Source organism: Pararge aegeria, chromosome 19 (assembly GCF_905163445.1).
Source record: "Pararge aegeria chromosome 19, ilParAegt1.1, whole genome shotgun sequence".
NCBI lineage: Eukaryota > Metazoa > Arthropoda > Insecta > Lepidoptera > Nymphalidae > Pararge > Pararge aegeria.
In genome coordinates this window covers 8815473-8842379 of record NC_053198.1, presented here as the reverse complement: position 1 = coordinate 8842379, position 26907 = coordinate 8815473, and the positions used below count along the sequence as shown (strand labels likewise).

The following is a 26907-nucleotide window of genomic DNA, read 5'->3' as shown; positions in this document are numbered from 1 at the left end:
GTTTACGGATTCAAAGTTGCCATTCCAGCACCTTGGGACCTCAACGTCCATCGGTTCTCTGAGTTAGGCCGCACTGCCAATACAGTAATTAATATTATTTCCTTGTCAACAGCGTGGATGCAAGAGAAAAAGACTTTGGTGTAGCAGAACGGTGGTCAGACGAAAGTGTATTCGCATCGAGAGCCTACTTTTTACCTGACAAAAGACCAGCGGAACTCGGCGTTGACAGGGTCAGAGCGACAGACCAGGGGATATACAGATGTAGAGTGGATTTTAAGCAAGCTCAAACAAGAAATTCAAGAGTCAATTTAACAGTAATTGGTAAGTCTTCTTTGCACATTCATACATATAAATGGAAATTTAATTATATTTTCAATTAAATAAATTATTACACAGGAGTCACTTGGACTCGCATGAACATTTATTTAAATAAGTAAATAAAATTATGTTAAAAGTTCTATAAGCACTCGGTGGAAATCATAGGTCGTAGTAAATAGTCGGATCGACTCTCGCACATCTTTAAATAAAACCTTTGGTAGGTAAACACGTCTTATCCGCTGCTGCTTAGACGTTCCTGACGAATATTCGTAAAGCTTTATTAACTTTTTAGACTAGTATATACATGGTTTCCGCAGAAAATTTATAAGACCGAAACAATCTCAGATTAAGCGGGAGGTAACGAAAATTTGCTGTAACAAACTTAAATAAATAAACTAATCGATAAATAAACTAACTCCCAAATACAATTATTACTTTTAATCGCATAAAAGAAAGAATTTTTCTGAATCGCCAGTTTTTATTTTGTAAAATAAATTGTTTATCGTATTAACATCTTAAACATTCCCAACAAAATAAGGCAAAGAATGTCGGAAATTTTCGAATTATGTCGTACAAAGACCCCGACATAAGCTCAGCGGAAAATGAACATGATAATTTAAGCAAAACGCTAGGAATTTGAAGATAACAATTTTATAAAAAGCCCCAATCCGGATCCAATTTATTTTAAAAATGGATGAATCCAAATTGAAGTAAAATACACACGAGGCGGCAGAATGTAGGTACGAGAAAATCAATAGCTTTCGTAATTTGAGTTGAAATCGCATTCGCATGTCCTTTTGCTAACGTAACAGAGTTGAAAATAGAATGTTTGAAGTTTATCATATAGTTGGTTATGATGTTGTGGCGGATGTAAAAAAACATGATTGTGGTAAATCCGCTTTACGAAAAAGTGTTGGCGATTCAGATTCTAGAGGCTATTGACAGGTTAAACCCTGACATTAATCCGGGGGTGTAGCGTGTAATGCGATAATAATTATGGTGCTACGACGGTCGTTGCTGCGGCTTCCGCAATCATGTAGCCGTTGACAAGCTTAAAAATATTAAGCACAGAGACATACTGCGACTCAATGTTTTTTTTTAATTCTATTAAGATGCGATCTCATCGAATAGTAAATTGCGATGCAGCCAGTGATTAAAATTAGGTAGATTTAAACTTTATACATTCTCTACTTTTTCTAACTTGTCCTATTATGTACACCATCTTTTTATTATTTTCAGTGTAAAGTATGTTTATTAAATAGAAGAAAAACAAATGTGTTGAAATAAGTTGAAAAAATAAAATTAAGAGATATTCTATAGTAATTTTTACTATTTTCAAACGATATTTTCACTAAAACTTTTAAATTAAAAATAATTTACATAAATAGACATGAAAAAAAAAATTGAGTGCACCTTCTTCATTTTCTACGCGGTATTGTGCCTGACTGCTGAAATATCTTGGGCTTTTAAAATATATGTTTAGACAAGATTAAATACTTGAATATCATATATCATGAAAGTTAATTTAAAGGTAATGGTTTCAATTACAATATTATGTTAGTCAAAGTCAAAGTCAAATATTTCTTTATTCAAATAGGCACATAGATGGCACTTTTAATGTACATAACATTTAAAATATGACAAAGGAGTGAGTTGATGGCGATAAATAAATTCGTCAACTTAAAACTAAAGCTACGAGGCTTCCAAACGCGCCCTGGTCTAAGAAGAAGCCCACAACAAACTTACCCGGTTGTCATTTTTTTTTCGTTATCACCATCTCGCATTGTCATTTAAAAACTATTAAAGAAGCAACCTGGTTAGAGCAATAATTTTTTTTTTTTTACCTTTTGTTAGTACCTTAATATCGTTCTAAATTTTATAAAACACAGATTAGTAATTCTCTGAGATAAATGTATATTATTAAAATAAATTCACATTAAATTGCTGGCTGATAAAAATAATATTATTATTAAGTTATGGTTTTTATTACTTCGTTATAAAAACATTTTTATTACTTCGTTATAAATATTAAAAACAATGTTCAATAAATGTTTTATGTCCGACCAATATTCGAAATCATTTCTCGCTCTACTGCGAAAATAAGTACTTTGGTAACCTCATTTTTATCGAAACCCGGTCCACTTTCATCGAGAAACACCGAAGGCATTTCAACTTTTCGATGAAACATTTTTAATAGCACTCTTGAAGCTTTTTTTAAAAGGAACTCGTTTTAAATAATAGAAGCCAAGTGGAATATCAAATCTTATCGTATTCCTACATATGGTTCCCAAAAAGGCACTTTAAGATACTCCCATGTGTATATTACAAAGAAGTGCACTCAGCACCAGCGTATAAGATCATATTGAGCCTTCAACAGGGTTGGCCTTCTTACAAAAATAATCTAAAGCAAGAATAAAGACATTAAGAATAAGAATCGACTTTCTTCCCTTTTGATCGATTTCCTTATCATTCTTATCATTAAAGATTTTAAAGTAAAATTTTCGCGGTTAATCAACATAACGATCACCACGATCACGATCCATGCAACTGGGTCGAAATATCGACAAATCCCATAATATTATCCGTGGTATGTATCCGTTGAACTATTTATAAGAAATTCTGATCATTCTTACACTTTACTTTTTTCGTGTGCATCAGCAAACAAATAGTCAAGTATCAGTCAAGTAAAAATTGAAAGCGTTGATTGTGGCTAGTACTTCGGTTCCGTCGGGAACCCAGTTCGATCTCCGACACGCACATGACTCCGAAAGGTTAGACCTTTCGGAGTCATGTGCGTTTTTAATGCATGCAATTAAAATATCATTTACAATAATAGTGAATAATACATCGTAAGGAAACTTGTATGCCGGAGAGTTATCCGTAACGTTATCAAAGGCGTGGTCCAGCATGGCGTACTATGGGCCTAAAATCCCTTCCCATTCGGAGAATCGTGCCCTGTGATTGGCCGGTAATGAGTTGGTAATATAAAGCAGAAATGATATCTACCTGCAGTGGCGTGCATAGAGGGTATGCACAGGGTATGCTGATGATACAAAATGAAGAAAATCTCCAGTACGCGTTACAAATACTTCATGGTAGGCTTTTTATAACTCTTACAATGCCTATCCTTAAGTTTTTTATAACTCATACTGGAGATTTTTTTCATTTTATATAACCTACAATCCCTGTGCATATCCTCTATGCACGCCACTGTCTACCTGATAAAATATTTTATCCTTTCCATAAGCGGGCGGCTAAAACTAAAAAGACAAATAATTCTAAAGTATAAAATAAATCTTCTGAAATCAGCTAGTGTAGACATATACACTCCAGACCTAATACAAAGAGAAGGCGTTTAAAATGAACCAAGAGGAAAATGAATTCGTGGACATGTTTTTATCTCAGTACAGTTTATCTTTCTTCCCATCGTTGGTCGTATGCCAAGCGGTTTCTTAGACTTGCTACCTAACAGGCGACACTTTTAGCTAGAATATTCTACTGAATTACCACTGGCAAGCTATTTAAAACATTAAAAAAAAAACCTAAATTTACTGCGAGTGCTTTTAGCTGCGCCTTAAGCTCGGCTCAGTCGCGCCGTTTGCTTTACCTTATCAAATATTTATGTTAATGTTAGGCTCTTTTAAGAAAGTATTTATGTGGCCTTTCTAGCAGTCAATATCCTTACCAATATTATAAAGTAGCTGTTTGCCGCATTCTTCCTTCGCGTTTATTACGGTTTTTTAAAAATCCGGCGGGAACCATTTCGACTATTGACTCGACTCGATTTTTCTGTGACATATAAATCGACTCTATATTACATAGATACATGTTTTAGTGTCGGTACAGAGCATAGCAATTGGGTATATAGCTTGATACTCCACAAACATTATATACTAAACAGATGCCTGAGAGTTGTAATAGTCATTTCAATTACAATAAATAGTGATTTTTCTTACTAATATAACTGCGAAAGTGTGTCTGTTTGTTTGTCCTACCTTCAAGCCCTAAGTAGGCAACCAATAAACCCTATGGCAAACAATGACTTTTGATGTAACAAACGGTTCCCACGTGATAAGCGAAACCGAAGAACTGTAAAAAAACGCGAAGAACGCAGTCTACAGCTGTATTATATAAACAAACGTTTATAATACTGCCCAGTGACGTTATTGCTTTGACAGCACTAATATACAGAATTTGTAGATTTTCAAAACATATTTTCAATGTATGTACTACGTGCACTACTTAAGACCCCATCCGAGTCGTTATCATGAGCTCGTTACAGAGCGGTGCTGCGATACGAACAGACTAGAAATCAGATATTTTAAACCTAAGACCCCTTTCTAAGAAACTACGTGCTTCAAATATAAATTTTATTTAAACAATTTATTTATTCAAGCTTACTCTGATATTGGATCATCACATACATGAAACTTGAAACATGAAAAACCAACTAAAAACTTTTCCAATAGTAATTTGCGTGATGTCGTTTAATACCTTGAGTGAAATACTTTGTTACTATAATGGAAGCAACGCCCCAGGGAAACCTTATGGGAGATAACGTACGATAAAAAGTTGAAAACGAGCGTTTCATTATCATTGAATAGGACTTTCTTTGCTATTTATGGGCATTTTGTGCTACAATTGCACTAAAACTACTTGTTTTCAGATTCCAAATTTCTAATTTAAATTTTTATAATATATTTTAACATTGATAATATATTTATGGCAAAGAGACCCAACCGTGCACACTATGCATTTCATCTCGTATACTAAAAGTATTTGAATAACATTTTTTTTACGACACAAACTGTTACGCTTAGAATATAATATACAATGTGTAACAGAATTACGATAAAATATTGAAGGATGCGTAAGTATATTTCATTAGGAATCACCCTGTAAAAATATTTAATCAAAAGAAGTATATTTATTTTTCCATACAAATTAATTTTAAACATTCTAAGTGTTTACTTATGTCAACCCTATTGAAGATAAAAGACCGCACGCGCATAGTACCTACGCTACGAAACGCGTACCTAATAATAGTATATATAGGATGGCAAATTAGTCCTGTTACTAATATATAAATCATAAATGAACACTTTTACTAGAGCTGGGAATCAAACCTGAAACCTGAAACTTAACGTGAAGGACATAGCAGAAACTTTGTTGCCTGGAAATTCGAATTAGTACCACTTTCTTACACTTTTAAAATAATATTTAGAATAAAAATATTTCTTTTACTGCTTTTTAATCGCGTTATTGACACTTTAACTTGATACAATAGATGCAATAACTTTACTCAAAACTGTTTATCTAGGATTATCCGTTTCTCATTTATCGGGAATTAAGCAAACTAATATGGCAACATTCCAAATTAAGCGAGATCGCTTTTGGCAAATAAAAATTTAATCATACGTTAATAGAACTGAACGTTATAATTTAACCTTTATTTAGCATTTATAATCGTTTGATAATAATCGTTACCATACTAAGCAGCCGCATTAGAGCAACGTGGTGGGTCTATGCTCTAGAAGCCCTCCCCTCTCTTTTATAAGAAGTGAGGCCTGTGTGATGTTATAAGACTAAATAGTGTAAGTGGCCCTATACCTTTCTGTCCTATAAGATACCATTTTTATTAAGGTATGAATAAATATACTACGACAATATACACCTCGTTATCTAGGCCTATAGAAAGCGTGATGAATATTTTTATTAATAATATGCATAAATACTTACACTCAAAAAAAAGGTTCATCACACACACATTTTCCAGTATTAGGAATTGAACCTACAGCCGCGGACTCAGAAAGCAGGGTCGCTACCCACTGCGCCATCGAACGTCTGTATGCTGATGTCGATGCAATTATTGTGTTATAAAATTCTTAGTACTAACTATTGCGTTGTCCACTCCTTACCTTACAGAATACCTTAAGCCATTTGCCCCAGTTAGCATCACTAAGATTATGTAATATAACACCCACCCGCCTTGTGGTAGGTTTAAGCTGATAATCTCTCATATGAGGGAAAAGCCCTGTGATTTCCCATCTCAGTTCACGCAATATACCTACTTCTTTGCCTACATTTTGACTTATAAAAAAAAAAAAAGTAAAGGCGGGTAAGTGGAAAACTATCGCCTATAAACGGAACACCACTTCGTATGGCATGCAAATAATACGTCTTAAAATTTTCCGCCCTGTATCCGAAAAACGTGAGGCCGTAGGTGTTTAGCCTCACGTGCCAGTTATTTATTCAATTGGCTAACGATGATGAATGGTTGTTACCTAATTATAAATTCTGAATTTTTCAACAGTGCCTCCAACCAAAATGATCATAACAGATGAAAAGGGTGATGTTAAGCAAGCAATCGTCGGACCCTACGTCGAAGGGGATACGTTCACGTTAAAATGCGACGTATCTGGAGGTAAGTAAATTGGTACTCTATTATACTGACGCTTTATTTTAGGTACAAGAAAGCTCTTGACTACAAACTCACTTGGTTTTTTTTAATCTTCATTTATACAACAGGGCTTTTATGCATATGACAGTCCTATCGGATCTTTTTCACTAATATACTTCACAACAAAATGTTTTGTAGCCTATAAGATGGTAGCGGGTTCACCTGACAGTGACAGCTATATCATTAAACCCGTAGCCCTTATCGGTTCCTACGTGGCACTCCAAAGCGCAATATCGCTTATGGCACGATTTTGTCGCTAGAGAGGTAACTAACCACGGTCGAAGTCTCTCACCAGACCAGAGAGTTTTTAATCATCTTTTAGGTGAGGATACTCCCACATAAAATACCACCACACTCAGCATAGTACCAAGGCGACGAAAAAACGAGTTAATAGCATACTATAGCTGGCGCTTATTTACCCTTTCAATAAAAAGAGTTAATATCGCCAACTTTTGAGGCAGCTTGTCTAAGCATGGTTTGTACAAAGCCAGTGAACCTGGTACCAGTTTAATAGCTACCACTGGCCACTGATCGTGGTTGCTTATGGTAGTCAGCGCTTGTTTGACTTGGAAATTGTTTACGAGGTTAATTACAAGCCAAGCCAGCATTGGCTGCCACTCTGTCAGTGAGAGAAAAGTCTGTCAGAATTATGCTTTAATGTGCATACACTTTTTGGATATAGTTTAATATTACGTGTGTCTTTCTTATAACTAAAGAGTTGCGCTCTAGGTAATCTTACCATGTATAAGTTATACTAACTGACCCGTGCAACTTCGTCTGCACCAAATCGGTTATTGCCGGAAATCACGAATAAAATGATATTTTCTAAAAATGAATCGTAGCTAGATCGATTTATCGCCCCCAAAATCCCCTGTATACTAAATTTCATGAAAATCATTGGAGCCGATTTCAAGATTCCAATTATATAAATATATATAAGAATTGCTCGTTTATAGATATAAGATATACATGGTAACTTTACTTTAAAAAACACTACCTATTGAAACGCTTCTTCTAGCACAATACCATACTTAAAACTTGGCCCAAAGTAAACCAAGTAATACACCGTAAAATAACCGCAGTTATATCAGTCTATCCGTTTTCAGTCTAGCATTTCGATGCCATACCTATAGACACAAACAAATCGACTTTTAAATACAGGTTGCGTGCAGCGACTGTGCGTCTTGCGGCTTATGCGACAGTCTGCGATTGACTAAAGAGGACTGCAGTAGCACTAAATTTGAATATAACTTTCTCATCGTACCCTTGAGACTAATTAAAAACCCTTGTAGCAAGCGGCAAAAACCAGATGGCAATCTCTCTTTGTAAAACTGGTTATAATCCAAAACTGGGTTAGAATAATATTAAATTATGGCCTTAGGACCTAAATTTATGTTGGAAAATAGATTCAGTCAAGTGAAACGAAGCAAAGTTGTTCAGTATTTTTAAATAAATAGACCTTATTTATCGAGTAAATAAAATTATTAATTGAAATTATTATTATTTGGTACATTCGTAATTTCCTGATTATGGTATACTGTATTAAAAGGTTTATCCAAGCATTTTGATATGAGTTTATATAAGCATGGTTGAATTAAACCAAAACAAAATTCTAAAAAGTCTTACCGAATCTATAAAATACAATTCTGTAATGATGTTTTTATTTACCAATTTGCATTCCATCGGCATAAAACCAATCTCGAAGATTATAAAATATAGAATTAAGTTGTTCTCCTGATAACTCATGAATTTATGTATGTAGAACTCCCTCCACGAATATTTAAATGTACAAGCTGTTTTTATATACTTCCTTCTATTTATATTAGGGTAACGTTATTTTTATTAGGTTAGCTACATTTATCTTATCATATTTTTAATATATATTTTTTTATCCAGGTCGTCCACGTCCCTGGGTTAAATGGTTCAAAAACGAAGTGGAAACTGATACCCCGGCAACAGCGCTTCAAGGGAATACAGTAAGAGGTGTACTAAGAGTGGGCCCTCTGACTCGCACTGATGTTCGGGCAACATTAACTTGTCGAGCATCGAATCACCTGCGAGCACATCCTATTGAAACTACACTGACTTTGGATATGAATTGTAAGTGAATTTAATAACAAAAATAATTGGCGGAGTAATAAACCTTTACAGCCTTACAGACTTTAATAAATAAATAAATATACTACGACAATACACACATCACCATCTTGCCCCAAAGTGATCGTAGCTGGTGTTATGGAAACTAAGATGAATATTTTTCTAAATTTAGATCTGCATTATTATTAGTCTGTTTCTTTAGCGCCAGAAGAAAACATTAACCTTCTTATTACATGAACGAATAACTAAAATTCAATATTTTTATAAAAATGTTATACTTTTGTTCTGTAAAACTTTATTACAAAATTTTTAGTGACATGGATTAATTGTGTACACAAAATTACCTGGATTCAGACTGAAAACAGATTGTCGATAAAAAAATTGCGGTTAAAGGGCCATTTCTTTAAGGTTAGATAAGTTTTGTGTGAAACTGCCATGTGGTGTGGCTATTACTGAGTTTGTTCCCAAAGCTAACTATGTACTTAGAAACTTGAAAGTTACTCCAGCCTACTAGATGACCTAAATATCAAACGCAGTTCTAAGAACTATTTCGACCGTAGACACATAAAGCAACATTTCAACAAGTTTGTTTGTTGGAAATGTAGTATCCCTCCCATCAGCGTAAACTGATACACATATCGTATTTCATACAGCACTACAATATATTAGAAACATGTTGCCATAAATTACCACTTAGTTCTATCAATCAATCACTCTAACATTAATCTATAACTTTAGTAATCAATAGCCGAGTTGGTCTGGTTATCAGCATACGTAACTATGGATTAAAAGGCTAGGCTAAATCTGAATTCGATTGCCAGGTCAGCTAAACATTAGGTTTTCCATCGAAATTTTTTTCATTACCAACTCGGAATCGGGTGCGCGTACCGACGTATCTTGACAAGCACGAATGGCCATGGGAGACAGTTCATCATCAACCATCAGCCTATCAACGCCCAGTGTTGGGCATATGCCTTTAATTTTTCTCATAGGATTAAAGACATGGCATAACGATATCACCATGCAGCTCTTGGGCCACGACCTTACGATTATTACCATATGTCAGTGATAATCACCGAAACCGACAGCTCGTATTACCTAAGGCACGGGGATAATCACCACCAATGTCCCTATTCCGGGCTGGTACTGAGAACTTTTTAACAGATAAAGCTAAAACAGAACAACCAGAACCAGTACCTCACGACCTGTAGTTGAATATGCAAACCACTAGATGCAATGCGACGAAGTAGTTCATCACCAATATACGACTATAATAAATATAGCCTACGTGTATTGGTCTTAATCCCTATCTCGTACCCAGCTGTGGGCTACTATAAAACTGAGAATGCTTATGTAGTAATAAATATTGATAAAAAAAATACTTTAGTAGATAGATGAAACTACATTGTTATGCCTCTTTCAGTTCCACCATTGAATGTTCATATACTCGGATCAAATCAACCTCTATCAGCAAGTAGAAGATATGATCTCCTCTGTCAAAGTTCAGGGTCTCGCCCGCCGGCGTCCATCACCTGGTGGAAAAATGGGCAACGGATAAATAACGCAAAAGAAACGGTAAGTAAAATTCACATTGAGTACGTAAGCGTGTTAAAAACTCCACCAAGCAAATCTCATTCAATTTTTTTACTGAGTGGTCGAGTTAATTGCATAATTACAGTTTCTGTAGAATATAATGCATTCAAATTAAATTTTGAAGTAATGAAGTTCACTTGAATTGTTTGTTAAAATTACGCATGGTAGTTTAAATTAGGTATAGTTAATATTCAGACCTTTATAAGAATTATTGATATCAAATCTATAATTATTATGTAAGATACCTACCTACATGCCAAACTTTAATTGATTTAAAACGTCGTGTCCTAGGTAAATAAAGTCAGTTTAAATCAACCAATTTAAAATTCTGTTTACTTTACTTGATAAGCTTATAAGCGATATCAATCGAGAAAACTTTTCGAACGCTTCATAATAATAATTTGTTTAGCGAACGTAAATATTAGATGTTAATAAAATCCAACCAATATTAACTCTGCTCAATATTCAATTAGGATTTTCATTAAATGAGACTTGAAAGATCATGCAAAATCCTTACTACTTCTATAAATATTAAAGCGTGTTTGTTGGTTTTTTTACGCAAAAACCAAATAACAGGCTTAACAGAAATTGTTTAACAACTGGCAGTGTCTAAAGAAACTTTTTGTCTAAAGAGATATTTCTGGAGTGCCAACCCTACACGCAGCCTAGTGTTTGTGAACTCCTAAGTAAACAGAAGATATCAAGCAAGTTGCAGGGAGCTGTTATAAAAGGACTATTTCCAGCAATGGACGATTATATCGATTGTAATGATGATGATGTATCCAGAAATGGATTTACGAACTTAGACGAAATTTAGCATTAAAATTAATCATACTAGGATCTCAGATCAGGATGAGGAAGTTTCAAAATTATACACAGAACACTTTTTACTTTATCATTAGAACAGTTAATTTACTACATTTGAAAGGAAGTGTATATGTAGTAGACGTAAAAAGTTTACACAGAACAAGATGCGCCCTAGCTAGAGTAATAAAAGTACCATTGTCATGCCCAATCAATTTTCAAAAGGCAAAGCTAATTTCGCGCCAACAGAATTTATCGAGGCGACCGTAATCTTTATTACCATGAGAAACAACATCGCGAAGTCAACTTAAAATAAGGGCACGTAGAAGTAATAAATGTAGATTGAATGGGACAGCCAGCGCCTTGGGCGTACTCGAATCGGCTGTAAGGGAGGGACAGGTCGTAAGGAGTGCACGCCATGGAAGATTTGGGCAATTTTATCAGATGTAGTCTCGCGGAATAATATTTTATTTGAAATTAAGTATCGCATTTCGTATTTCTTAATGAGTTTTCAATAACGTATCTAAATGTAATGTTAATAATATTTAAGTTATTTGTTTTATTTGAATTTTGGATATACATTTAAAAGGCGTTCATTGCTTATTTTTGGCTTTTTCTTTAAGCTTTTCATTACTATACTCAGATGCTAAAAGTCTTTCGAATCTATATTCGATTGAAATATCTTTGGAATAAATTTTCTTAAAATAATTGCAGCCTAATTAATTTCAAATTTTAGAATACTTTCGAGCAAATGCCATTTATTTTGCTTAAGATAAGTTTTATGAGACTTTTTTAGTTTATTTTCTAATTTTATTTTTATACTCTTTCTGTTCAAATTTTTGTATAACTTAAAACATTCACTTTTGCTTTTGCGCTTTTGGATATTATAAGACTAATATGTGCAATTAAACAATTTGTATCTAAAGCGGATCTAATACGCCTGAGAAAATAAATAATACTGTCGACTCTATATTTAATGGATTTAAAAGTTAGAAGCAAGGCTCGATTAATTTGTTAGACGACAATTTAACGAGCCCGTTAAATTACTTCAATAAGCTAATTAATTTTGTATAAATGAAAGCAGATTAAATTCGCCCTTTAATGGAAAAGGGTTAAGAATTTATAATGTAATATTTTAAACCATTTTGTACCTTTGTTTTGTTGTTGAAGAAATAGTAATTTTAAGACTTTAAATACTCTTCTCTTACAGCTATCAACTGATGGAAACACTACCACATCGACAGTGTCCATACAGTTGACTAAAAGTGATGCAGGGGCCAAACTCGCATGTCGCGCTTCAAATCCACAAATGTCATCAGAACCTGCTTTGGAAGATGACTGGCTGTTAGATATCCAATGTGAGTATAATGATTTTATTGTATGATTTGATTCAAACACGAAATATTTGTGGTTGCCCGAGTCGCGATTTCACATATGATCCACTTCTTAAGAAACGTTAACCCAAGTAAGTAACTAAAGAGATAACTGACTTTAAAGGTCTGAATTTAACTTTAATGGTTCTAATACTACTACTAGTTATAATAACCAGGGATATGCTTTTCATGGTACGGGGCGTAACATCACCACACCCCTGAACCAGGGTGGTTCAGAATTCTTGACATGAAACCCCAAAAATATTTGACCCAACCATTGTATAAAACCTAAAAACCTAAAAAAACATTTCGTAGTTAATTCTGGGTTCTATAATAGCTCAGTTAATACTTCGTTATCTAGCACTAAGAATTTTACGTGTGACACATTTACGTGTTCTAGATATAATCAATACTGTCTACTACTATAAATTGAGTACACACTAATTTTAACATGCCGGTAAAATCTAATTTCCCCAACAGATGTTCCGGAGACCGTGGTACGGTTGGGCACTAATTTAGACCCGACCAATATCAGAGAAGGCACGGACGTGTACTTTGATTGCATCATTAAAGCCCATCCCTACGTTTATAAAGTCGAGTGGAGGCACAACGTAAGTATTGATTTAATGAACCCTATGAAGACGCCTTTGATCTTGAATTCTTTATTTTATTACATACTCAAATAAATCAAGACTCTAGAGAAAATGAAAAGAATAATTATGATGTTATAAGCAGATGTCAAAGCAATAGCAGTCAAAGGCTCTCGCTCAAATTGTATAATGATGACACGAGATTCCAATATAAACAAAAAATTGGTTGCCTGTAAAGTCGGTATACGGGCGAAAGTTTTACGTGACAACGACTTTGAGTGGTAAAATAATTTTAATGTGAATATCCATTCGTATAGTAGGAAGAAGGATGAAATAATAGTAACAATTTAAAACATTTATTTATACAAAGAATTATATTTAAAACATTAATTTATACAAAGAATCTCGCACTGAATTTCATATTAACAAAATTTTATTTTTACCTTTACACATACATACGTATTTATATACAAATATACATACAATAACTTGCAATACATTTGCGTACAATGAAACAGCGTTTACTACAAAGGGACGCGTGCCTTTCACTTTTTATGTCTGTCTCTCTCGCTCTTAGGCGGGCTAACCATGCCCGAGTGGAAGGGACGCGTGCCTCTCACTCGCTCTCATTGTGAGCGCATAACGTGAGCGGAGCATAACGCAGTTTCTTGAAGTGTCACCCGGCAAACCAATTTATAAGACGTTGTCACGTCAAATTTTTTTTTTACTTGCTTGTTAATTTAAAAAAATGTTTTATTCAAATGTAAGAGTTTGTACTTCGAACATTTTTTTAAATCTAATAAAAACACGGAAACAAACTGGGAGAAGGTAATAAAGCGCTTCGTTAAAATTCCTGTTTTTAAATTAACATTTATTCCCTGATTTATTTTAGAAGCTACTCGTATAGTAAACTATTCTTATTTTACTAAAGTGTATTAAAAAAAAAACATTTTTGGTATGACAGGGAAAAACTCTTCATCACAACGTGGGGCAGGGTATTATCATCAGCAATCAGTCACTTGTTCTTCAAGGAGTGGGAAGGCGGACAGCTGGCAACTATACTTGTGTTGGTTTCAACGCTGAGGGAGATGGAGAGAGCAAGCCATTCTCTTTGGACGTTTTGTGTTAGTTTGTTTAGTTAATTATAATGTTATCATTGCGATATGTATAACTTTATTTCATTTGTGTACACCACCATTTTTTTCTATGGCCTAATAATAGCATACCTATATATATCTTGAACATTTACTGCTTTATTTTTATTTATCACCTAAAGAAAACAGATCTTGTAAATTGCGTCACTCCAATCAACTTGTCTTTGTGTTTACCAGTGGAGTTTACTTTAAAATTTGACTAAACATAGCATATTAAAATCTGTGTCTTAATTCGATCCATGTTATATCTTATTAATGCTTTTCCATTTGGCTTTTCTTTTATATTATAGCTGATAATTTTTTTTTGTGGCCGTATCGGTTGAAGTTTAATTTGTTTTCTCGTTTAATTTACATATTTTTTGAATATATGAAAGCACGATCAGATTTTATTAGACAAATATATCTTCAGGACTACTTATTTTTAAAATAGTATGCTAACTTAAAACAAACATTATGCAGACGCTCCGACATGCAGAAGCTCTCAACAGAGAGTACACGGTGTCGCAAAACAAGAGCGTGCTCATATAACGTGCCACGTTGACGCCAATCCGCCTGAAGTCAGTGTAAGTATTCTTATCTAACTTAGTTATATTATAAAAATAAAAATGTTAAAGTTTGTATACTTGAACGTTTGTGACTCCTTTACTACTCAGTAACTGCACTAATTTGCAACTTTAAATGGATGGACGAATAACTTTTACCCAGCATTAACACATAGGCTAAATTTAATCACAACAAAGAATAATGGCGAAAATTGTTACTAGAATTTGTGAGCTATAAATGTGACTAATACAGATTAAGACAAAATATTTTTTATATTGTTTCAAATGACTCGTCTAAGTCTATCGACTAATGTGTGTTATATATTATGACGGATATTACAAATTCAAAATTTTTATAATAAAAAATATTGGAATAAATAATTATTAAAAATTTAAAACATTGAAATACACCGTATATTTTTGACAATAACTTATTGCTTAGATACTCATTGGTGTTTAAAATTAAAATCTTTGAAACCAAAGAGGATACAAACATTACGTTAACAACTTTATTCAAAAGTAAACCTTCAGAAGAAAATATTTGTTCATACTCAACTCATCAACTAATTTGTAGACGGAAGACAAAAAACTCAACAAAAATCATTATTCATTCATTCATTGCCATAGTAAATAATTATTTATAGATAATTTTATAATTAACTAGCATAAGTACACTAGTGTAGTTTTATATTCAGTTATGCAACTCTTTCTCTTTATGTCACTTTAAAAATCTCTCTGTACTCAGTTACTTCCTTTGTTACTTGAGCAACTTCACTTAAAACAACTTATAAATAAGTTATGAATTTGTACAGTCGTAGCTAAATTTCTAAGCTCTTTTATAACGTCAAGTCTGTCTGTTTGTAGTGACTCCCTCCAATCGATTGAAAGGAAGATACTACCGAGAATACTTTTTTTAATACCTGGATGCAGTCCTAGATGGTAGCGGGCTAACCTTTTAGGGGTATGGCAGTTATATTAAACCAATACCCCTTATTGGTTTCGGCATCGCGGCATGTCTTTGTCGGTAGGGCGGTAACTAGGCACGGCCAAAGCCTCCCACCAGACAAAAGATAGCTTAAATAATACTAAAACATCTAGCACTTGGATGTCACATAATATAATTTAGGCAACATATATAAAAACATTATGATATATAATGCAAAATGTAGCAAAAGTATATTGTGCAAAGTTTTATATTCGATCATGCAGCTGTTTCTCTTTAAGTCACTTTGAACTTTCCTCTGTGATCAGCTACTTCCTTTGTTTCTTGAGCAACTTCGTATTACACAACTTATAAATGAGTTATGAATTTATGCGGAACATCTAGACATTACGTTGTACCTAAATTTCGTTTATTGCGAGAGGAATAGATACTGGCATTTCTCCAGATTATATTATTATAGTTCTGGATTTTCCATAAATTCTTGTTAAAGTAACAAAGGTTCCGTTTTCTTTCTATTATATAGGTAATTGTTATAATAAAGCTACTGCATTTACAAGCTTTTATTTTAATTGCAATGTTTGTATGTTTATATGTTTAAGTCGCATCTTGCAACATCATTAAAAAATCAAATTCTAATTCAAATTCAAATTTTTTTTTTCATGTATGCGTGCTATTCGCAGGCACTTATAAAGCGTTCATACATATATGTTTACATAATTGTAAGGGGATGGTGATAACTTCGTTCGCCTTCTTAAACCTAAAGCTACGAGGGTTCTAAACGCGCCCTGGTCTAAGAAGAGCCCACAACAAAATTAGCCAGTACATTTTTTTTGTTATCACCATCTCACAGTGAATAAATATTAGGCTATGAAGTTAGAGCAATTCCAACTAATGCATCCTCAACATCCATAAATAGTATGTTTATAACTTAATTTTGTTAATATTCACAGTTTCGATGGACTTTCAACAATACGGCCAATAACAATGAAGTCAGTAACACTTACGTTTCAAGATCTGGCACAAGTTCCACAGTGACATACACGCCTCATACCGAGATGGACTACGGAACCCTTTTATGCTGGGCGCACAATCGTATAGGAAAGCAACGGGTGCCCTGTGTTTACCACATTATTGCTGCAGGTAGGGATCTCTGAAGTAGAAATCAGAATTGTGTGCCTTGATATTTTCATACCACGTTTTGAAGTAAAATGTAACAATTTGTATTACATTTTGTCATATTAATAGAATAGAATAGAATAGATTTTTTTTATTTACCAGAAGAACACAAACAGACTTACATACGGAGTAACTTAAAATTTTGCACTTAAGTCTATGATGTGTCGTGCCAATAAAAAGGTTCTGACTCAACTTAATGTTCCGGATACTAATGTACCCATAACGCTGGTATTCTATCATTACCTATTGAGTTGTCATGTTGTGCCTATATCATGTTTTACTATATAATAAATGAATATACTACGACAATACACACATCGCCACCTAGCCCCAAAGGAAGCGTAGCTTGTGTTGTGGGTACTAAGATGCCTGATGAATATTTCTATAAATAATATACAAAAATACTTATACTATGCATATAAACACCGAGACACTGAAACACATAACACAAACTAAGCTTACTTTGGGGTTAGATGGCGATGTGTGTATTGTCGTAGTATATATTTTTTTATATTTATGTGTATTTATCTATAAAATAAATACATACTTTACACCTACTTAACGAAATTTATCAATTTATTACTATATTATCGTGAATCATGGCAATTCAAATAGTTTCCAAGAAATATAATTCCGCTTTTCGAAATACAGAATGATATCATATAACGAATCACACTGATATCTATCTTAGTAAAACGAGATCTTTGAATTTACTATAAAATTCTTAACATTTGAGCTTCAAAGGCCTCTATTAGCGATTATATTAAAATACATCAAACCTTTTTCGAGTCCAGAATTTATAAAGATCATTTAATGTGTGAAACTAAATGACAAAATTAATTAGTACATTTCTTAATTTCAATCTTGCCTTAATTCAAAAGTGATAGAACTGCACACGTGTAGATACTGTGAAGTAAATGCCTACAGTGCTTTTACCTTTATCGTGTGCAAAGCAAAGAATGACATCAGTTTCTTGCATTCGAGTTTTGCATCCTACAAAAAAATTGCATCCAATAACTGAACTGTATGGTGAGTTATCATTCAATCTCAACATAATCGTAACAAAATCAAACACGAATTATCCTAAACAATACACAATAAAAGTAAAGTGAATGTTTTATTAATTAAGCAAAGAATGACATCAGTTTCTTGCATTCGAGTTTTGCATCCTACAAAAAAAATTGCATCCAATAACTGAACTGTATGGTGAGTTATCATTCAATCTCAACATAATCGTAACAAAATCAAACACGAATTATCCTAAACAATACACAATAAAAGTAAAGTGAATGTATTATTATTAATCGCATTAAGGATGCCATATTTCCATTTGATTTAATGTAAATAGCGCGTTCTGTTGCTGAAGTGTCTCAGTTAGATCCTGATCTCTTTATTTCATGTTTATTGAAAATTTCAATATTTAATAATGGCAGATTTTCTTCAAAGAAAAGTATGCTAAGACAGTATTTTATTTACTTTTAAAGAAATAATGTTGGAGAGTTTTCATTAAAATAAAGAATTATTTTATTAATTATTAATTCTAATTAACAACAATTCTTTTAACATCTGCTTACTAAGCTAATTTCTTAAGTTTGTGTTTGCATGAAAATGTCATTTTGATGTCTCTCTCTACGAATCTCAAAAAATAATTAATATTCTCGTAATATACACAATTACGTCGTTTTGCGATAAAACTTAAAAAAAAAAGTGTTTTTTTGTTATGTATTTTTCAAGTAAATTCAATCAGTTTTTAATATTAATGTTAATAATATTATAACGTTTGAAAACGAAACTAACTTTCTTCTACGTATACATTTTTATTAATGGCAATTTTTTATTTAATATGTGTGTTAACACATTGTAGGATGTATCTTTTTTATTTTTGTAAAAAATGGTCTAAAAAAACGGGGTTTGATAGTTAAGCTGAGTGAGTATTTTTGCTTAAACATTATCCTTAGCATATTGATTGTTCTTAACATTTTTTTTTCTATCTATTTTTTTATTTTATTTATTGTTTTTCTTTTAGGTCGACCCGATCAAGTTCACAATTGTACACTGGTAAATGCGTCACTTACATCATTCGGAGTTCGTTGTTCAGAAGGATTTAACGGAGGCATGCCGCAATCATTTTTATTAGAAGTTAGAGATATAGTTACCCAGGTAAGTCTTACGTTTTGCTTCTTGTTTTTTCTATCAATAATAGCTATTATGAATATTAAGTGAGACTTTGAACATTTGCTTCCCACAGGAGATAGTGGCTAACGTGTCGAGTGCGGTCCCACGGTTCACAGCAGGTGGTCTTATACCAGGACACACGTATGCTGCTGCTGTTTTAGCATACAATGCCAAAGGAAGAGGAGATCCGTATCCTTTGAGAGCAAGCACGCTGCGACCGCCCGAGAAGCACCATGTTCATGATAAGAGTTTAGGTGCGTAATTTTAATAAGACTGGTATTCAAACGAGCAAACATAAATGAATATTTAAGATATAGTTATTACTAAATATGGCTTACTAATATAATAATTGGGCGAATGTATCGTGGAACTTTACTCTTGAAAACGCCTCCTAAAAGTTACATAAATAGAATATAAAACTTAGTTATTGGGTTAATGTGCACATAAATATTTATGTTCTTACCTAACCTAACTTTGATTTTACTTTTTTGGAGCAATATATTAATTATCGCTTCGAAGTTCATATTTGCATATTTGTATAAAATTCGCCCACTCAGTATTGCTATTTAGCCACTTAGTTAATTTTCCGCAAACCTAATTTATTGCTGCAGTATCTGATTACCAGTTGGCATATCCTTTTTTATTCGCTCGATTTATAATATTTCACTAACATATTGTTTGTTTTTTACTTAAATGTTTTTCTCGTTTAAAAAGCGGTTATGTTTCAGTTTTTAATACCACTTGACAGTATTTGTAGTATCCAATAAATATTAGATAGTTTCCGCCAGGTAAAGAAGCAAGCACTTAAGACTGAATTTAGCCTCGGGGTGTGCTATTTAAGTTTTACTAGATGGATGCTACATTTATGCATAAGTGCAAGGCATCAACACAACGCACGTCATAATTTTATTTATGCACTTTTACAAACCGTCCCCGGGGAGGACAGTGCCTTAACTTTACTTTCCGTCTGAATATGTAAGGCATTGTTTAAATACATTAATAAGTATATTTCCTTGGCTAGATGTACCGAAAACTGCCTTCCAAATGTCCGGAGCGATGTCAGCAGCGGTAGGCGGTGGTGGTGTTTTTATGGTTTTGCTTGTACTCTTCATGATTGCTGTGCGTCAAAGGTGTACTAAACGCAAGCTGCGTTCGGGAGGTCAATCTTCCCAGCCAGCTTCCCCGGATAAACTACGAGAAAAAGATGACAGTGAAAGTGATGATAGAAACCCGGATATAATTCCATCGGATACGGATCATTTGCAGGTAACCCTTTGCTTCTTCCTTGCACATTATATTATTTTAATGTGTTATCACATTAAAGTACGTACATACGTACGGTAGTACGTATCTATAATATAAGCAAACACACACACACACACACACACACGCACACACACTCTCTCACAAAACAACTCGCACATATAAAATACACTGAATCTAGTGGAACATTTGTATAATTAGTTTACTATAACTCGGAGGTGGGCGGTGGTACATGCAGCACAGTTTTTACTATTGCAGTGCCACCCTTGCTAATATTTTAAATGCCATTGTAACTGTTCCAAATAAAGATTTATTTGTTTATTTATCAACCAGAGATCCCTTATTATTCCACACAGAAATGTCATCCATACATTATAATAGTTATCTTATGTTGTAAAACAATGTTATTAACCCAACAGAGGGGCTGTTGAAATCTATGTAATACCAAGATATAAAAAGAGGGTGAACAAAACAATTTACGCATCTCTGCGGGATAGATTTCTTCAACGTACCCTATTCATTAATTAATACCACCTTAAGAAGTTCAGAATATTAAAATATGAAGGTACTAATTAATCATATTAAAATTATTATAGTCGTAAAAATGTAATAGGCTTGTTTTGACATTTGTCATCGCGACGTAACTAGTTATGGAACCATAAGACTCGGGACTCGATACTCACGATAAATCAATTCAAGTTTGTATCAGTACTTTATTGATATTATTATGTATTGTAAAGTGTTCGTTCGTTCAAAGTATTCCTTTAACTTCACAACCCATACGCGTGACTGGCTGTTGATTATACGTCCACTTTTCAACATGTTGAAACAGAGTTAGTACTATATAACAACAAACACAAAAATCGAGTCAAATCACTATGTTTGAATTAATGTCCACAATAGAAGAGCCATAGTTAACGTAATAGTAAACAATATATATCAAACTTAAACGAGCGCACAGTCAACTTTACAAGATGAGGAACGAAAAACAGCGCAGTGCGCACGGGGACGCTTCAGTCGTGTGCCGCTTGGTCAGACACATCAACTCAGACTCATTATTCAGAACCCATTTTGAGAACCAAGCTCATTCTTTGCAGTAAAGATAACTACACAATATTTAATTTCGATATTCAGTAAAAAATGGTTACAGCTCTAGTATAAAAAAAAAAAACACTGAGAACGTAACTTTTTTCGGAACGTTTCGCAACAATTATAAATTGCATGCTACTATAAAGTAAGCGCAAAAAGAATACTCGCGATATATTATTTAACGTCCCAAAAAAATTTACGTATTTTTTAAAACACTGTATGTAATTAATTTTCATTTTATTGTTTCTTTCAGTTTCGTTCCAAGTTACATTCTATGGTCTTGCACGAATGTCAAAACGGGCCTATTACATTTTTACGACTATACTTCCCTATGCTAGCATTTCTTAGTTATTATAATCTGACTATAAATGTATAGACATTGATGTACCTAATTCAAATGACTCTTGAGATATATTCTATGATAGTAATTTCGCTTTATCATTTCACGCCTTTCACTCCTCTACAAAGTACTACATTGATTGATCTAACACAGCCTTCGTACAAAATGGTAGTAGACTATTATATATTGGGAAGTTCTTTCTTGTCAGTTAGGTAAATTGATTTGGAAGCTTGATAGCTTTGCGTAGTCTATTGTCCGTATATTTAACAAAATAATTATATTACTTTGAGACTTTGTGTTTATTTATAACTAGCGTTAGAAGCAGGTTTAACTAATGGAAGTTAAAAAATAAATAAAATGCTATAATTCGCGCCTATCAGACAATTCTGTGAGGTAAAATTAAAAATACATGAAAATTAATTTAATAAATCTTAATGTTTCATGAGCAACAGACGGATTCTCCAAAATAAACTGTGCAATTACACTCAGGAGATGTTGCAACCTTCAATAATATTAACACATTGTAACAATTAAACAACTATTGTTGAATGAATCGTGCGTCGTGAGCGTATTAGCGTCACTAGATTTTGGAATTGAACATTTAATTACATATAGTGAAATAACGAATAAATTTTGCACCTTTCAGATTTATCGTTCTCGCGAACTATAGTAAATTATATATAATAAATTAAGGGCGGAGCACATAGCTCGCAGAACCAATAAACGTTAAGGTATCCAGTTGCTGGAATGGGGACCTCGCACCGGTAAACACAGCGTTGTTCCCCAACGTGGTGGACGGACGACATCAAACAAGTGGCAGGAACCTCCGGACCCATGCGGCACAAGACCGCGGTATTTGGAACTCCCTACAAAAGACATAATATGTCCAGCAGTGGACGTTCATTTGTTGGCATGTAGATGATTATGCTGATAGTAAATTAAATATACCTATATAAACTGTATATTTTATAAAATATAATAATAACATTAATACGTATACGTATACCTATAAATGTGCGCTGGTCGCTATTTCGATTTTTTTTTAATCTTCAGCAGGTAGAATATTTTCGACAACAACAAGTGTCTACAATATCACCACCGAACAACAGGGCGCCGCGAGGGAGCATCGCCGGGGTCCGTGGCAGTATACCCGGATACTGCCCACTTCGGACTGCACCTCCGCCCTCCCATCCCCCTATACACGATAATCCCGTAAGCATTTAAACTATAGGATTTTCATGCTCATTTTTCATGTTCATGCTAAGCCTTCGTAAACGAAAGTGTCATCAATTATCATTTTCAGATGTAGGTACTGTAATCATATATTTATGTGTTCTCGGTAGACGGTAATTTGATATTTATGCATATAGTATATCATAAACAGTGTAAGAAGAGAAAAGAAGACTTAGTATTAGTTTGTTTGTTTGTTTGTTTGTTGCGCACGCATAAACTACTGAACCGATCATCGTTAAACTTTGCACGTAATTCCGCATTATTTTGCTCGCACCCCGGAGATGGATGTAGCCGTTTTCTATCCTGGGAAAACTCACAGTTTCCGTATCAGTTTTTTCTGCGCCATATTACGATTAAGTCAGTCTACTTAATCGTAATATGGCGCAGAAAAAACTATATATACTAATATTGTTTTATAAGTCCAACTAAAAGACGTCCGGAACGCATTATTCCACCGGTCGTACAGTAATTATCGACATCTTAGACGCTTGGGTGTTCAGTGTATCTTTCATAAAATGTTTCACTATGTTTTTAATCATGGTATCAATATTGTCAACAGTAAAATTTGCGAATCGCTAGGAAATCAAATTCATTAGCGTCAAAAAAGTTTATTGCTATGTTACAAGTTTAAGTAGCTACATTTTTATGCTACATATTTAATTTCACAATTAATTGGAAATTAAAACTTCTTTGATTTGTATGACTGCTCGGGAACATATAAGAATATATAGTTTTATCAACAGACTATGTTTCACAAAACTTCAACTTCAGAGACGAAAAAAAAAATGTATTTATTAATTTAAATTACTTCCTTAAAAATCGAAATCATCTCAGTTTAAAATAAGTAGACTGTCGTAAGTTTTTTTTCACACAATTTTTTGCTAATAGAAATTATAATTAATAATAATAATTAAATTATTATTAATATAATTAAATAAAAAATTATGGTTAAATGAAAATTGTTAATCCTCCAGTCTCGCTTGAAAATTAATGACCATAATAATTACAGTAATAACAGTCACATTATTTCTCGCTGCAAAGTTTCTTAATCCAGACGTAGCGCGAAAGGGACTTAAGTCAAATTTTAGCAAAATATTCGGCTTCCATAGTCGGATCTTATGCAAATTGTGTTATGGTAATGACTACATACGAATTATTAGCTTACGTATGGGAGTTTATTTGGATAATGTACATTTTATTCATATTTGTACATAAATTGCATAACAATAGAACATCCTCATTATGAAATTAATAAAACCTTAATAAATAATAAATTTTAATGTAGAATTAAGGAAAATAAACTACCCCAGATAACTGAGCTTGGTGATCGCCACACAATTTTTCAGTGACACCGCTGTACAAAACTACCTGTGCCGTTCACATAAAGCGTTTATATAAGTTGTGTTGCTAATTCTTAGTTTATCTGTCCAATGGACAGATTATCTGTATCACTGATGTACGTTTGGACTTGTGCTAATTTGGACACGTTTTGTCGTATAGACTTCAGCGCCGGGGATACCGCCACCAGCTGGGTTTGCGGGTGGCTCCTGTACGCTACCCCGCAACACGGGTGCCGCGAACGATCGCTGCATCCCGCTTCAGCACTTGCGCACGTTGCCCCGTGCGCACCCACACGCGCACCCACAGGTGCACCCGCACGGCCACTCGCACCCACACCCACACCCACCACGCGACACGCCCCTTTGACAGACTACGCAGCTATAGGGCCTGTAAATAATGCTCAAGTAACACTGAGGTGAACGTTTCGGTGATTTTTGTCACTGTGATTTACGCAATATTGTGAGTTGTGTTGCTAATTCTTTGATTGCATCCCTGTGACAATAATTATATAGATTTCAATGAAGAATTGAAGTGCTCATCGATGTTTTGCTGAAAAGACTTTTCTCTGTGAATATTGTTTGTAATACTATATTATCATACTTACTTACTTGTATAAATTCAATTAGTTTTTTAAGTATCAAATATCACTTTGATATAACATCACATTAATATAAAATATGCATCATGTCGCGTGTAAAAAGCGCTGAGACTCGTTCTAAAAAAAACTGAACTGTATACGTACATTCAGCATTATTGCAGTCAAAGGTTGCAGTCATACTGCAACGATGATTTTCAGTACGGACCCCATAGAACTACTTTTATCTTAATTACGAAATGGTAGATATATTCTATTACTTCATTTATCATCATTACCATATTCTGTCAGATAATTTCCGCTTCGGATAACAGGCCTCATCTCTCAAAGGAAAGAGAGTGTTATAGTTTTATCCGCAGTTATCCTATCATTAGTCAAACAAGGTAGTTAACATCATATTTATGTATCCAAGTTTGCGCTTAAAAGTTAAAATCATTCACGTAGTCGAGTATAATTGTACAATTAAAATGCCCCGATTAACTCCCAGCCCTTTTTTTACGTAGCACCTAATATGTACCTAATGTGCAGTGGCGTCCATAGAGGGTATATACAGGGTATGCAGATGCAGATCATTCAAAATGAAGAAAATCTCTAGTACGAGTTCCAAATACATAAGGGTAGGCATTTTATAACTCTTACAATGCCTATCCTTAAGTTTTATAAAACTTGTACTGGAGATTTTCTTCATTTTATATCATCCACACACCATATGCACGCCACTGCTAATGTGATGTTATACAATTGACCGATAATCGTTTGTTCTAACTGTTAATAATGCAAATTTCATAATTTGATGTCAAATGTCACTTAAGTGTATATTAACATTTGAACGATTCTTAGAATACACAACTAGCTTGAAGATTTGAAACGCTATTAGTTGTATTTTTCAAGCAATTGTTGACGGACAAAGCTGATGGCCCAAGAGTTGATAAGTGGAAGATCATCATCGCGTAAAAACAGAGTAAGTAACACTTACCCTTTTGTCACTAACAGTTTTGTGTACCTGAGGCGTAGGTGTACCACATGCACCTGGTATTACACCGCCAACCACGCTATTCAGACTGAAACACAGCAATACCCCGTTAAAAATAAGCCTGGCAGTAGGTCTGCCCCAAACGGGCTCTGTCACAAAATACTCTACCACTACTAATAACTATTAGATATAGGAGTAGTGGTGATGACAGCGCATGCTATAAACTGTACCAATGGCATCATTACGAAGCCTTTGTACTGTTTTTACATTCAAAGCTGTGACGATTTTGGTCCAATAGGTACTATTATGAAATATCCTAAAATTTTCTTTCTAAATTTTCTACCTAACCTAAATGTTGATTATCTTCTAAATCGGTTCCGCCTTTGCCTCAGTAAAAACTTTAAAGCTTGTCGAGTGAATGGGCATTCACTCCTTGAAGGCATTGAATTAAGAATATCCAGAATTCTCATTCAGCCATTATTGTATGGAGTGTATTGTGTCCAAAAATAGTCCAGGCACGTCTCACTTTTTACCCGCGAAATGTGGCTAGCTCACAAACTTTTTCGCATTTTGCCATTCTATGGTGAACGCTTAGAATATAAGAGGTCAAATAAGTACTGTCAACTGTGAAGAGACAGTACTTTGTACGAGAAATCATTCTAAAGTGGTGTGGTTTTTGATGCTTCAATAGTAGTAGTGAACACGGTTTCTGTATGTTCTTAATTCTGGGGTTGAAGGTAATAAAGACGAAGCTGGAAGGGCGTTCCAGACCTTAAACATAAATAAACAAGCGTTTTAACTTCACGCTAGTTGTTATACTATCGTAATTTTTGAATTCTCATAATTCT

General features: G+C 33.9%; 1 protein-coding gene across 1 annotated transcript in view; it reads left to right on the top strand.

Moving 5' to 3' along the window:
* Nucleotides 1-24857, top strand: part of LOC120632376 (neural cell adhesion molecule 1) — a 271156-nt gene extending 246299 nt beyond the window's left edge. The window contains exons 3-16 of the mRNA XM_039902234.1: nucleotides 113-321; nucleotides 6632-6742; nucleotides 8675-8878; nucleotides 10299-10450; nucleotides 12483-12630; nucleotides 13126-13256; nucleotides 14200-14359; nucleotides 14849-14952; nucleotides 16825-17014; nucleotides 19077-19210; nucleotides 19299-19479; nucleotides 20247-20491; nucleotides 22971-23129; nucleotides 24651-24857. Coding sequence (XP_039758168.1) covers nucleotides 113-321; nucleotides 6632-6742; nucleotides 8675-8878; nucleotides 10299-10450; nucleotides 12483-12630; nucleotides 13126-13256; nucleotides 14200-14359; nucleotides 14849-14952; nucleotides 16825-17014; nucleotides 19077-19210; nucleotides 19299-19479; nucleotides 20247-20491; nucleotides 22971-23129; nucleotides 24651-24857 — 2335 coding nt within the window. The remainder of the gene's footprint in view (nucleotides 1-112; nucleotides 322-6631; nucleotides 6743-8674; nucleotides 8879-10298; nucleotides 10451-12482; nucleotides 12631-13125; nucleotides 13257-14199; nucleotides 14360-14848; nucleotides 14953-16824; nucleotides 17015-19076; nucleotides 19211-19298; nucleotides 19480-20246; nucleotides 20492-22970; nucleotides 23130-24650) is intronic.
* Nucleotides 24858-26907: the final 2050 nt, after the last annotated feature.